Here is a 15,024-nt window from a genome sequence, read left to right as displayed (position 1 = left end):
AATTTGGTCGATCTTCTTCTGTAAACTTAAAGATATTTGTTGACTGATTTACGCAATAAATAACTATGAATTGTACTTTGAAATGTTTTCAAGAATAATCCGTTAAATTTTATTTTACACAAAATAAATTTAATGCTTTTTTTTATTATTTGTTCCTATTAATGCAATTTTGCAATTTGCAAAGTGGGTTTTAAAGTGAGCATCGGTAATTTTCCGATGTACCAAAAAAAAAAAACGAGCATTAATGTCTTAACTTTTTGACCGGGGCAGTTTTGTTATATCTATTTTGTCCAAAACCTAACATTTATGCTTATATGTCAGTTGTTACTTATGTGGTAGGTGAGTTGTGTGCTTACATAGATGGTGATCTATGATTTTTAATGGATTATTAACGACTTGCATATGTCTTCCCTTCTTCTCCTCCCTTAGCACCACACCTCTTCCTCAGGGCCACCCCTCCACATTTCTCCCTCGCCCTTCCACCATTATCTCTGGTTGACCATCGTACACTCAACCACCACTTGTCGGAAGAAAAAAGGTAGTGCAATGAGCAACAACTTGCTCGAAAAAAAAAAGAGTAAAAACATCCAAACATAGGTTTTATCAGGTCAACAATCTTTTTCCATGCACCATAACACAATCATTATCTGAGGAATTGAACATAAGAAGAACCCATAGCTATAACCATTATGCCTCGTGTACCCATACCTCTCACCATCGTGCTTCCCACCACGAGCCAACACACACAACAAAATCGGAAAAATGATCTTTGTCATCACTGGCGCACGAGCTATTTCCTCGACTCAACCTCAGCCCCCACAACCAACCCTCCTTCATTGACCCTTACCATTGCTCGAGTGAGGGCATGTGGCAGTATATCGTTGTTTAAGCACATGTGGCAGTACGGGCTCACATGAATAGTGCTAAGAACTAAGAATTTATCATTGGAGATGCTCTTAGAGCAACAAAACGTTAATAGAGAGGAATTGTTGGGGTGTACTGTAATTAAATATACCTCTAAATAAACATTAAGCATCACCTTGAATGCTTGATGTTTTAGACATTTATTCCATATGTATTTGTGTTGTGAATTGTTTATGTTACACTGATGTATTTAGAGCACTTAGCTATTGGTAATGAGAGGCAATTGGTGATCGAGCAAAGTTTGTTTTTCATTACTATTTTATATTGGGTTGATGTATAAATTCTCCATCATATTTGTTATGTATCATGGCAAATTGGTTATAAGAGTTTGTTGTATTATGGGGAGTTATCACATTTCAAGCGAACAAATTATTAAGGACAATGTTTCGTGACACTCCTCAAACTACTATGATTGTTATTGTGATTCTATTGTAACTTTTGGTTCAAACCATTGTAATATTATGTTTCCCAGTGTGAATTTTTAACATTCATGACATCGTGGGTTTTGGTAGTTTGATATAAAATGATGATGCACTTGGAGCTTTAATGGTAGTGTTGGTTGGGAAGGATATCCTTAAAGTTGAGCTTCTTGTTATTCTCCATGGTGTGTTGGGTTGCGGGGTTCCCAAGAGTTGTGGTGTATTCTGATTATTGGCATTATTTTGAGCTTGTGAGTGATCTTGTTCCTTAATTTAACTTTGCTCTTCTATCATTTTTAATATTAGAAGTCTACTTCAGAGGTTTAGGGATATCAAATTCTAGAACGTTCTCCGTGAAGGTAATGCGGTGATAAATTTTATTGCTAGGTTAGCTTCGAGCTGATCTTATAATTTCGTGCCTCATGAAAAACCCCATCAGGTTTGAGGGAGATTCTTATATATTGGACTATTCGTTCAATGTAATTTTTCTTCTTTTGCCCATATTAATTATAATAATAATAGGATCATAAGTTTAATGAGAAAAAATAAAATGAAATAGATACCAACTAAATACTCTATCCATTTCTATTTTAATTTTTTGAAGTGAACAATTTTTTTAATCAATATATTTATTTGAATATTTTATAACATATTTGTTTCTTTGATGGTTCCAAGGGTTGAATGAGATGATTGAAACACTTGTTTTAACCCAAAATAATATGTATTAGATTGAATATCATTATTTATCCTTTTGACTTTTCCCTCTTATAAGAGTATGGATAATCGTCAAACCTAATTTTGTGTGTTCCAATAATTTTAAAATGAAAAATACAGGTTTCGAGATAAAAACATTACTCGAGGCTTGAAGTACTTTAAGCTCGTGATTATATTTTTAGCTTCCCATCATTTAGCGGTTATTTGATCATTTCATGCTCTTTAATTAAGTTGTTATTATGATATTATTATATCATTAGTTGTGTAATAATTTAGAAAATTAATCAAGGGGTTATGATTCATTCTTGTGGCCTATCGTTAGCCTTTTCTCGTTCATCCATCCAGCGATGGAGGCTTGATAAAGCTTCCACTACTTTCATTCATTTATTCATTTGATGACATAACAATCAACTTGATTATGCTCTCTTAACGGTTGATCTACCCTGTATCCTGTTGAGGTTCGAAAATCACATTAAAGTGAATACACTCATTATAGCCTCTATTAGATGTACCTTAGAGTATGTGTCTAACTCAATTCCAAATACACACTCACACGAGCATGCTTGTTTATTTATCATCCCTCGTTCGAGGCATGGAGCTCAATGTTAACCCTAAACTCTACCGTGAGCCTTTGTCTTTTAAATTCACTTTGAGTCCTTTCACTATAATACAAACATACCTATGGCCGGATAACCACCCAAGATATATTTTCGCGTGTTCCAATAATTTGAAAACAAAAAGCAACATGTTTACGTTTCCTTTGTAACAAAAAAAAGCAGCACATTTCAAGATAAAAATGTGAATCCAACATCTATCTATATATATATGTAAAGCTCACTTGAGCTATAAGTGTTAAATGCATTAAACAATAAAGTTAAAAAAATTAAATTTTTATTCAACTTTCAATATAATGTAACTTTTGAAACATCTCTCAATCTTTTTGTTTTTTGACTTTACAAATGCCAATATGATGTAACCTTTGAATTAAATTATAATTTTTTTATTAAATACATTAAATATAAAGATTGAAAACTGAAAGAAATTAACTAAAGACTATTTAGCTACCTATACTAAATAATACAAATATTTCTTTATTTTAGGAAAAAAATCATCAAGTATAAAAAAAAATACATTAAATCATATGGCAGTACTATATATTAAATAGTAAAAATAGAAAATACATTAAATAATAAAAACTCATGTTTGTGTTAATTGTATTATCGATTAATTATAAATTTTAGTTACTTATAAGAAAATAGTTTATCCAATATTAATTTTAAAAAATTAGAATATTAATTATCAATCATAAATTGAAGGGGAGAAAATTAATATAAATTAAGTAATATTTTGATATACAAAAAATATTGAGAGTTAAAATTAATTATAATAAAATAATATTTATTAAAAATAATTAAGAAAAAGTAGTCTTTAAATAAAAAGTGGAACTCTATCGGTATTTACCGTTAACTATAATGTGTGTGTATTCGTTGAAAAAATTCTTAAAATATAATTTTTGATTTATTATATATTAGTAGAAATGTCTTGAGAAAGAATAACATAGTAAAATAACTATGACCAAAGTTGAATAAATTTAAGTCTAATAAATAATTCTTTACACTAAAAAATCATTTCTTATTATAAAAGTTAAAATTATTTTATTGTGGATATAAAGTGTAAACAATATGTCATTATAAATTATTTATGATATTAAAAACTTAGTACTTGAATATATTTCAAATTCACATAATGAATTTCTATATTTTCAAATGAATAAAATATTAAGACTACTTCAATACTAATTATTTAATATCAATTACTAGAGTCTGGAGAGAAATGCACGCGTGTGTAATAACAAAGTTATTTCTCTTCAACATATATGAGACTATTGCTTGGTTTGTGTGTTTTGGTGGGTCAAGGGGAAGTGGAATGATTGTCGATATGATTTGGAGCAGTTTGCTAGAGGCTTTGAGCGTATTGAATGGCCATGAAAACAAAAGATGCCACGAACAATGTATTGGGAGTCACCGTCAGCCACTGTTTTGAAGTTTAATGTGGATGGGGCGTCGAAAGGGAACCCAATGGTGAGTGGTATTGGCATGATTTTGAGGGATCAAGAAGGGGAGGTTTCAGGTTACTTTGCAAAAGGAACTAAAATGTTGTGGGCTTTTGACAAAGGTTCAAGTAGTGTTACATGCTTTGTTATTTTTCCAGCAATTTAAATTTTCAAATGTGGTGGTTGAGAGTGATTCCTCCTTAGGGTTGGATGAGTGTCTAGGGGAGATAGGAGGTCAAGGAAATTGGAACATATATTTAATCATATAGATCATTAGATGTCTATAATTCAGTGTGTTGGTGTGGTGCATGTATTGCGTCACTCTGACAAACTTTTTGGCAAATCAAGGGTGTGGTAGGGAACAACAGATATGGGTATGTTGTGATCAAATGCAATTATCTAAATGAGAAGGTTGTTCTCATTTTTATTGTGTTTCAATACAGTTTTCTTTTTTAAAAAATATCAATTATTAAATTTGAGTAAACTCAAATTCTATTCAATGAAATGTCTCACCTCCATTATTATTTAATTTATTATATTTTATGATTACACATATTTTAATATTTATATACTTATTAAAACTATAATAATCATATATAATTTTTAAAAAATTATAAATAAACCCGTGCAACGCACGGGTATAATTTCTAGTTTACTGTATGCAACACTCACTTTAAAACTCTTTTCATCACTCTCATTTATTAGTTGAAATTCATATAAGATCCAGTAAAAATGTGTCAATTTAGTATTCCACACGGTTTTTAGCAAATTAAGGAGCGAGTGTTGAAAAAATGTTAGAATGAGCGTTGTACACTCCTCTAAAGTTTATTCAAACATACTCTTAACATGCAATTATATTTGTAGCTTCTCACCATTTCACATTATTTGACCATTTCATGCTCTTTAATTACATTGTTTTTATGATATTATCATATCATTATCTGTGTATTAATCTAATTAATTAATTAAGAGTTATGATTTATTACGGTGGCTCATCGCTTGCCTTTTCTCTTCCATTCATCTATGGAGTCAGGCTAGATAAAGCTTCCATTCATTCATTGGACGATGTAACAATCAGCTGGTTTATGCCCTTCAACGGTCAATTTAACTTATACTTATCTAGTATAAACATCTATCACCTATTCAATTAAAATACTTTGTTAGTTGCCTTTAATATTTTAATCTAAAGTATTTTAATATATTTATTTATTAGTTTTCAAAGGATTATTTGCATTGTTAATTTTCTTAATTAATTCAATCAATACTTACTTTTTTAATGAAACTTCCATTAATCAAGAAGAAGAAGGTGCATAAGTCATAACATTAACGATAACAAGCAAAAGGACCGACCGAAGCCTCTTCTACCCATACAACATTACCGTAGGTGAAGACATGCTAGCCATGAAGTCAACCACTGAGTTCCCAATACCCTAAACAAAAGATGAACTAAAAACAGAAAAAAGAAGTAGCTAACCAACAAACCCCAATAACAAAAAATAAATAAGACAATTCTCCTATAAACCGAGCTTGCCAACTCTGGAAAAGTTGCAGACAATCAGTCTCAAAACAAACGTTGCAGAACCCAAGATCACGAGGGGACTCCATAGCCCAACGAATACTGTCACCAAGAAAAGGAGATAGGACCTCAACTGGAAAATACGATACCGCACCCATGATCAAATATTATCAAATAACTTAATACACTTGTATATAATAATTTAAATTGATTATCTATCAATTAAAATAAACTTAAAAAGTTTCAAGATTTTTATACCTTTTTTCCACATATCATAAAAATACTGCCAATTCCACGATATACTCTACTCTATTTTTCTAAAATCACTTATTCGTTTACAAAATCATTTTAACAACTTTCCAGATGTACCCAAAAAAAAATATCATTTTACAAAATAATTGGATTATTCAGTTTATTCTTGTTTTGATTTTTTTGACGTAAAGTTTATTGTTTTGATTTTTGATAGGAAAAAAGAGAAGAGACGTAAGCAACCTCGTTTTGTTTGACATATAAATTGGTTCCTTAACCCCTCAAACTCTCCTCTTTCTCTTGTGTGCGTTGTGTCTCTCTAAAACCCACGCAGTTGGCGGCGACCTCTTCTTCTTCTTCTTCTTCTTCACTCTCACTCCGATCATGGCACCTGTTCCTCCTTCTGCTGACAGTAAGCAACCTTACTCTCTCTCTCTCTCTCTCTGTGTGTGTCTCTCTCTGTGATTTTACTCATCTTTCTCTTCAATTTTCCATGCTATGCTTCTACATCTAGGTTCCCTATCTGGGTTTTTTTTTGCATTAATCGAATTCCACTCTCTATTAGGGTTTCTTTGCTTTCTGCCTATAATTTAGGAAAACCCCCTTTTTTTTTATCGTTTGACAATTTACACACTCATGTGTATGTGTAAATATGCATGTGTGTTCAGTGGTTGTCTATGTATAGCTTCTATTTGTGCATTTTATGATTTTTGGTGGCTCAAATTTTTCTTCTTTTATGTTCTTGTTATGCTGTTTATAGTTCTGTTTAAAGCTAATGGTTTTTCATTACTATTTTGCTGTAGAAGCTGCTGATTTGCTGCAGAATTTGTCCCTGGATACGAATCCAAAGACAACTGGAGTTGCTGAGCCTGCAAAGAAGGTACTTGTCATCTTATTGCTGCCCATTTGTTTGTTAATTTGTTTTGTTGGCTGGGTAAGGTATCTAAGCCTACATTTGTGGAAAAAAATATGCTTTTGGTTTTTTGATCGAAATTGGTTTTGTTCCTAAAAGTACTCCAGACCGTATAAAAGAGAATAAATTTGTGGTTTTTATGTTGGATCCAGAATTTCATACGATGTTGAACATACTTTTAACCAGTGTTGTTAATGGTGGATACTAGATAGCGTAGCGTAGCGGCAAGCCCAAAAAGCACTATAGTGTGTAGCGCGCTGAAGAAGGAGGAGGAGGGGGAAGAAGGAGGAAGGAGGATGAAGAAGAAGGAAGGAGGTTGGAAGGAGGTAGAACGAGGAGGAAGAAAGAGGAAGAAGAAGAAACAAGAAGGAGATCGCACAGCGGCTCCAGGCTGAAGAAGGAATGAAACCCAGCGTTTCATTGAATGATAAGAAAAACCCCAAAATGCTGTTAAAAAGTTTGACCTAATGTTTAAATACGGGGCAATTTGGGGGTTTCACTTGGATGCGTAGGGTTTTTGGTCCCTCTTTCCCCTCGCGCCGGTATAGTGCCTATCCAAATGCGAAACCAGCCGCAATACTCCGCCTTTACGCTGCTTTGGCGCGCTATTAACAACCCTGTTTTTTTTAGAAACAAACAACAACCCTGCTTTTAACTGATATTAATTTTGCAAAATCAATATATAGCATGTTTGGAAGTGAACAATGGATTAACGAGGTGGACTAAAACTTAAATAATAAGTTCAAAGTCTCTTCTTTTGTTTTGAACCTTAAGAACACCCATGCTAACACATGGATAATTTAAAGTCAAATTTGCAAATGACCGAGCTCCTGCTAAAATAAAACTGTAGGGTGTTTGGCATTGCACTATGTTCACATATTCTTCTTGTCTATTTGTATGCAGAATGGGCCTGCTTTTTCCAATGGAACAGCTAAGGGGATGACCAAGCCATTGACTCCAAATCCAAGCTTCGTTCCTAATGGATATCCTTCTACAACATATTATTATGGAGGTAAGGTAAGCTGCGAAGGCTTTTGTGGATAGATATATTTATAGGTTACCAAAAGAAATGTAAACATTATTGATTGAACAATTGAACGGCTTACATTATTCCTTCAAAAAATGACATGGTGTTGGGACTCTTTCAGGTTATGATGGGCAAAATGATTGGAATGTTTATTCCAGATATATGAACCTTGATGGAGGAATGGCTCAAGTAAGTAACTTGTTCTTTCCAAACTTGTTTATTATGCTTTCTAAGGTCCTGCATTAAGATCCCCTGTATAGGGGCTAATTTATGTTAAATGTTAGTCTTAATTAAAGGATGGTGGACTGGGGCTTCCTAAATATATTTGATTATTTTCTGAAAATTCTTTCAGTGCCATCCATTTAAGTTGTAAACTTGTTTATATTGTTGCTGTTTTGGATTCTAAGGTAGTAAATTATTTGCAATCTCTTCCCTTCATCTCTGATCCTTAAAGTGGTAGTGTACCTAGTTGTAGTTTGATGAATATATAATCATGTCCTTCCTCTGCCACTCTTATAAGTTTTTTCTCTTGTCTTCTTTTTAATTGTTTATACTTTATAGCCTTCTAGGTTATGATTTGTTTCTTATTACTTTTGTATGATAAACTAGATTTCAGGAAAAAAAGGAAGCCTTTAACTATCTTACAATGTTTTTTTTTGTTGGATCAACAGGGTGTTTATGGGGATAGCTGCTCATATATGTACAATCAAGGTTATGGTTATACACCATATGGAGCATATGCACCGCCAAACGCCTCCTCACCCATCATTCAACATGATGGTCAGCAGCTTTATGGGCTGCAACAGTACCAGTATCCTAGTTCTTACTACAAATCTCCGGCTTCTGCTGATGTATCATTTGCGCCAAACAAAGTCAGTGTTCCACAAGGGGAAATACCAACAGCCGTTAATGCTGATCATATCCCTTCCTCAAATGTTATGAACAAAGGAAACTCTGTTAGCGTAGCTAATGGTGGTGATTGTGCAAATAAAAATGGCTTAAATGCAATTCTAACAAGTTCCCAGCACAACACTTTGAATGCAAATAATTCTTATCCGTCTGGCATGACGGCTTACGCTCCTTTGTCAGGATATCAGGGTCCAAGAATGAGTACTCAGGGTACACAGTCAGCTGTCCCTTCTGATGTCTCATTAGCTTCGGATAGACAGACCAAACATGGAGCCAAGGTTAACTTCTCTTCTCAAAGGAATCAAAGACATCCCCAGCCACTTCAGCAATTCACGGTATGTTTGTTTTGGTCATCACTCTTCATGAGTGCAATTGTCCAGGCAGAATAAGTGTCTTGAAGTAATTGAGATATCTCTTGCTTTAACATCTTAAAATCTTATAAGCTTGTATGCTGTAGTTTCTTAATTGAAAATGTCCAAGCAAATCCATTGTATGTTCATCAGCCAACTTATTATCTTATATGTCATTTATGTTAGTATCCTGGTTGTGATACATATTTAAATCATTGCTGCATATTTTTCGAACCACATGATCATAGTCCCAGGCATCTGTTGTATGTCCTGTCATATATAATTCTTTCTGTCTTCGTTAGATGTTGACATATTGTGGCTTTGAAAAATTGAATCAATTCAAAATTAAACTTACATATGATTTCTTAGTTGCAGAACTTGAATGGTTCTGGACATCCATCTGGAATGGACCTGGTTTCTGGATTCATGAACAGGATGTATCCAAGCAATGGGATATACAGCCATTATGGAAACACATATCGAACTGGTTCTCGTTTTGGATCTGCTGCATATGGATATAGAACAGGCTCTCTTGATTACAAGAGCAAAGCCACAGGAAATGGCTGTGTTCATGATTTTAAAAGAAATGGTTTCAGTGAGCTCAATAAGGGACCAAGAGCTGGCAAGAGTTCTGACAGTAGAAGCGTCCAAAGTCTTGGACCTGTCACATTATTACTCAAAGGACAGAATCTCCCAGTGAAAAGTGATAACAAAGAAGTGCCCGTGGTTCCCAATAAGGAACAGTACAACGGGGAAGATTTCTCTGATAATTACTCTGATGCAAAGTTTTTTGTCATCAAATCCTATAGTGAGGATGATATTCACAAAAGCATAAAATACAGCGTCTGGGCAAGCACCCCTAACGGCAACAAAAAGCTCGATGCAGCATATCAGGAAGCCAAGGAGAAGCCTGGTGGCTGTCCCATATTTTTGTTATTTTCGGTGAGTGTCGTACCCTGCATTTAGTTGGCAAGTTCCTATATTTTCTTGGTTTTACTAAACTACTCGTTCCCCTCATTTTTTGTTGTACAGGTGAACACTAGTGGGCAATTTGTTGGTTTAGCCGAGATGGTAGGTCCTGTTGATTTTGGTAAGACTGTAGAATACTGGCAGCAGGACAGGTGGACTGGTTGCTTTTCTGTGAAGTGGCATTTCGTAAAGGATATCCCAAATAACGTGCTAAGGCACATAACCCTTGAGAACAATGAAAACAAACCTGTAACCAATAGTAGGGATACTCAGGAGGTATTTGTTTTTATCCAGTGGCTTGTTTCATTATACCTTATGAATCCAACCCTTTTTCAACTGCAATACTGCATGCTTATATATGTCATTCTGCAGGTTAAGTTTGAGAAAGGTATTCAAATTATCAAAATTTTCAAGGAGCATTCGAGCAAAACTAGCATATTGGATGATTTTGGGTTTTATGAGGCTCGTGAGAAAGCAACCCAGGAGAGGAAATCTAAGGAGCAGCAGTTCCCAAAACAGGTATTAGTTGTTCCTTTTCATCATGCAGAACAAGTTATCACATTTGACATGTTTCTATAAAATTTTCAGTGCTGTCTTTTATTAATATTGACCTTCTAGCATGTTTTCTTACCTGTTTCTTCTTCGGAGAAATTGTTAAAGCTCTCTTAGAAAGTATCTTAGGAAGTTAATGAAAAAAATCCGCAGATAAAGTTAATCCAAACAAGTTAAGCTAAATTGAGGATAGTGCCACCTAGGTCTCACCTCCATTTTAAACTTGTTAAATTCTTTGTTTGAAACAGGTCAACAAGGCCAGTGACATAACAATTGGGACTGTTACACTACCAAAGTCTCTTGATGCAACCTTGACAAATGAATCAGCTACTGCAGATGCAGCAGAAGGAAGGGTGAATGCTGAGGAGCTGTTAGAGAGGAATGGATCCACCACAGTAGTTGAAGAGTCTGCTAAGAGCTGTTAAACCAGTGACAGTCTTTTACTGATTTTTGTTTGAGTTTTGTTTGTTGTTTTTTTTACCCGTTCCTTTTAGTCATGGAGTGAGTTGTGATGTTTGTTTTTGTTTTAAATTATCTCTGTTTATTGGACCTTGTTATCGAGTGGAGTATTATCTCATTTTAGTTTTTTCTTGACTCATTTAATAAAAATGTTGCTGTGTTAACCATCAATTTCAGATCAGAGTAAGGGGATTTTAAATTAAAATATATTTGGCACTATACAGTAATTAAGAATTTTTAAGCAATTTATTTACTTTCAAGATTGAATGTTACTATTTCAACCTGTTTTTTTCCCTTAATTATTTTTCTAATCTTTAAAATAAAGAATTTAATAAAGACATCATTTTGCTAAATCAGAAAATAAGTTTTTAATTTAATTAAAATAAAAAGGAACATAAATGCTTTTGAATACATGACACTCAATTATTGGATGTCCGTGTAAAGCATTTTTACACCGACAGTGCACATGCATTAAACTCTAAAATAAAATTTGTCTAACTTCTGGTTTAATGATTGATTCATGCACAAAAATGATACGCCTTTTGTTCTCGCAAAATAGGGGGATTCTAGATCTATGATTTTGTAAAACCATTATTGGTAAAAGAGAAAACCTGTTTTAGTGAGTGGAGATGGGGAGGGTCTAGTCTAATATGGCTAAATCCTAATCTTACCTTACATCAGCTTAATGGACTATGTGTTAGGTCAGACAACCTTTATACATGTCTAGCCTTTTATAATGAGGCTAAATCCTAATCTTAAATCATTATATATTATGAACCTTACATCAGCTTAATGGACTACGTGTCAGGTCAGACCATCTTTATACATGAGATGGAAAGCGGGAAAGCGGAATGAATGTGAAAATATTGAAAATCTTCAGTTTGAGCTGGAAAAATTCTTATTCTCTCAAATAAAGGTGATCAGGCCAGTAAATTCCGCAATACTAGTAATAGTTTGAGTTAAAGACCTTCCATATTTTAATATCTTTAATCAACCTATTTAATTACTTTTAAGATTTTTTCAGTGGATGACTCTTGCTGAGGCAGTCCTTAAGCGAAGTTCACAAGTAATCTTATGAAGAAGGAAAAGTGTAAAATAAGAGCTTGCCAAAATTCATGTATTAAGTTAAATTTAATAAACAATTCAGCAAAGTAAATTTACTTGAAAGAACTGAACTCTCATACCCAAGCAACAGCCATAAAAAGAAAAAGGGAAAAAATACACCCCTAGAATAAGAATGAATAAATAAAACCACAATGGATAACAAGGGAGATTTGTGGCAGAGCTGAGTTGCACTTCTCGTCCTGTCAGAAATTATTGGATTGACCCACTCAAGAGAAAGCCATAAGTTAAGAACCCATTTGAGGCCTCCACACACTATCAATCACTTGAGAACATGAAATTCCCTCTAAGAGGAAGCAAAAGCCAACAAAAGCCACACTTTTATCCAAAACAAAAATCCTAACTGACATTGTGTGCAGGTAAGGTTGAACCTTAGCAACACAACATGCTCATCATTTCTCTGTGTGGAAGCTGTTAAAAGGAGCTTATTCCTTGCTCTCCATGGCTTCTTTTCTTTCCTTATCTCTTCCCAAATTGAACTTAATAAAGGCCTCATCAGCTGCTAATACCTCCACAACCACTCTTACATCCCCTGAGGCACTCAATGAGAAATTTGGCAGAAAAGGCATCAAGTTCTTGGAGTCTGATAACAACATTCCCATTGTTGAGCTAACAGTCAGAAATGGAAGCTCCCTGAGCCTAAGGATACCTGATGCTCATGTCACATCTTACAAACCAAAAGTTTTTTGGAAAGATGATGGGTTTGAGGAGGTTCTTTACACAGTTCCTGCTACTGAATCAGGACTTTACAAAGCCAAAGGTGGGATTGGTTTGGTCTTGAATGAAGTGCTGCAACCTGGAGCAAAAGGAGTACTACCTTCCACTTTAGAGTGGAATGTAGTTGATATTGAATTTGATTCCATAGATGCTCTCCAGGTATACTATGATATCCTTTTGTTTGAGACTTCTATGTGCAGCAGAATTATTAGTTACCATTAAGCACAAACATAGAATTATAGCATGTTTGAATCAAATTATGCTTCCTCAAAATCAATTATGAAATCTAGAAACTACTCACATAAACTTCTCCCAAGAATGAATTTTGATTTTATAATTGTACCTACCGAGCTATCAGTAATGATAGACCGGCCTAAAGGCGGAGAACAAAATGCCTAAGCCGAGCATATAGGCAGAAGTCCACGAGCCAAAGAAATCGTAACCTCCAAATTAGTTAGCCGCCTTGTAACCCCTGAATTAACTAATCAATCATTACATCACTTAATAGCCTAATTAAATCGTGTAATAAGAATGAAATAACTAAAAGTCAAAGAGACAACCTTGAGTCTTTTAAAGACCTAGAGAAACATGAGTGAGTCCAACATATTTACTCTAACGCTATTCTGTGCTTGTTACTCTATAGCTGAGCTTTGGGCCCTAAGAGTTTGCAGAGAACAATAATCAATTGTAAAATGATTTTCAGACTTGCATTTAGTGCTTTTTAGCTAATTGCGAAGTACTAACTTGGTTGTTGTTTTTCTTGCTTCTGTTCATTTTTCTACAGGTTGAATTGAGCTGCACTAGTAGATTTTTTGACCTCACTTATGTTGTCACACTCTATCCTGTGAGCATGGCCACTGCAGTTATAGTTAAGAACAAAGCTCCCAAGCCTGTTACTCTAACGAACGCTATACTAAGCCATTTAAGATTCAAGAGACGATCCGGGACGGCAATTCAAGGCCTCCGGCGCTGCTCATATATCTCACACCCTCCTCTGGCTTCCCCTTTTCAAGTTCTGACTCCATCAGAAGCAATGATATCTGAGCCTCCTGGATGGCTTTCTTTTGGTGCTGAGCCTGAAGTGAGTCCAGGCTCGTGGACTCAGCAAGGCGTGCCTATCACCCTCCTTGAGAACAAGATGAGTAGAGTTTACGCTGCGCCTCCAAAGGAAAGATCAAAGGCGTTTTTCAACACCCCACCTTCCAAATATGAAACCATTGATCAGGTTTGAATGAGTGGACCTCTAGCCAAACATTTGATTTTTATGAGTGTTTGGATACCAGTTGCCTGCAACGCGAATGAGCTTTCATCTCAATTCATAAAAAGAGCTTCGTTCACTTTTTGTCAGTTTGCACTAGTGACAATAAGTACCCAAACATAGCCTATGTACCAAATTAAGTGAAGGCTTTTACAGATTAGTTCTTGTTGGTTTTTTTTTTCAGGGACGTGAGCTTTGCTTCAGGGTGATAAGAATGGGGTTTGAGGATATTTATGTGTCAAGTCCTGGTTCCTTGTCAGAGAAGCATGGAAAAGACTACTTTGTATGCACAGGCCCTGCTTCAATACTGGTCCCTGTGACTGTGAACCCTGGTGAAGAATGGAGAGGAGCACAAGTTATTGAGCATGATAATCTATCTTAATCACATTAACAAATATTAGTGTGTTTGGCAAACCAAAAAGCTACATTTGTGGCTCCTCTCTGAAAGTGATTATGGACTCTCAACTCAACTGCAGAACCAAACACATTCTTAGTTTACATGTATCTAAAATATATTCCTTTCACTCTTTCTTTAATTCTTCCCTCTGGCTTCTCTTCCATTTTGACTTTTTTTTTTTTTTTTGTTTCTGAAGCAGGATTTGTCCAATACTATTAATAAAGGAGGTTACATCATGCTTGTAGATTTTCCATTTCAATGTGAAAAATCAAATTGCACTTTGGTGCTTGGGAATGAAAACTGCTAGCTAGGCCTTTACAATTCTAATTGACATGAGATAAAAGTTTTTTAAAGCAAGAAGAACAAGATTCATTCATGATGGAATTTTTTCCTTGTTCTTGTGACTCTAAATTACCACATATCATGCTCTCAACCGGATACACTTATGTTAATATTTTGTGTTTGTGTCTCTCTTT

The 15,024-nt window shown here is 34.6% G+C and overlaps 2 protein-coding genes across 7 annotated transcripts; both read left to right on the top strand.

Annotated features, from left to right (window-relative positions):
- The first annotated feature begins 6,143 nt into the window (after positions 1 to 6,143).
- On the top strand, positions 6,144 to 11,225 carry LOC130729873 (YTH domain-containing protein ECT4-like). 4 transcript variants are annotated; one of them, XM_057581719.1, is made up of 9 exons: positions 6,144 to 6,287; positions 6,679 to 6,755; positions 7,692 to 7,800; positions 7,937 to 8,004; positions 8,487 to 9,059; positions 9,450 to 10,016; positions 10,107 to 10,319; positions 10,416 to 10,562; positions 10,844 to 11,225. In XM_057581719.1, the coding sequence occupies exons 1-9, from the start codon at positions 6,260 to 6,262 to the stop codon at positions 11,018 to 11,020; spliced, it is 1,959 nt and encodes a 652-aa protein (XP_057437702.1). In that variant the 5' UTR covers positions 6,144 to 6,259; the 3' UTR covers positions 11,021 to 11,225. The 4 variants fall into 4 exon arrangements, with proteins under 4 accessions (XP_057437702.1, XP_057437700.1, XP_057437701.1 ...); XM_057581717.1 differs by having other exon boundaries at positions 9,444 to 10,016; XM_057581718.1 differs by having other exon boundaries at positions 6,156 to 6,287; positions 6,682 to 6,755; positions 9,444 to 10,016.
- Positions 11,226 to 12,419: 1,194 nt separating this feature from the next.
- On the top strand, positions 12,420 to 14,784 carry LOC130729871 (photosynthetic NDH subunit of subcomplex B 2, chloroplastic). Of its 3 annotated transcripts, none has more exons than XR_009016163.1 (4): positions 12,420 to 13,052; positions 13,678 to 14,118; positions 14,336 to 14,652; positions 14,748 to 14,784. XR_009016163.1 is itself a non-coding variant. In XM_057581713.1 (3 exons), the coding sequence occupies exons 1-3, from the start codon at positions 12,618 to 12,620 to the stop codon at positions 14,531 to 14,533; spliced, it is 1,074 nt and encodes a 357-aa protein (XP_057437696.1). In that variant the 5' UTR covers positions 12,420 to 12,617; the 3' UTR covers positions 14,534 to 14,784. The 3 variants fall into 3 exon arrangements, 1 of the variants encoding a protein (XP_057437696.1); XR_009016162.1 differs by having other exon boundaries at positions 14,745 to 14,784; XM_057581713.1 differs by having other exon boundaries at positions 14,336 to 14,784.
- Positions 14,785 to 15,024: the final 240 nt, after the last annotated feature.

The sequence above is a fragment of the Lotus japonicus genome, chromosome 1 (assembly GCF_012489685.1).
Source record: "Lotus japonicus ecotype B-129 chromosome 1, LjGifu_v1.2".
Taxonomy (NCBI): domain Eukaryota; kingdom Viridiplantae; phylum Streptophyta; class Magnoliopsida; order Fabales; family Fabaceae; genus Lotus; species Lotus japonicus.
The sequence above is the reverse complement of the archived record's forward strand: the minus strand, read 5'-3'. Positions and strand labels throughout refer to the sequence as shown.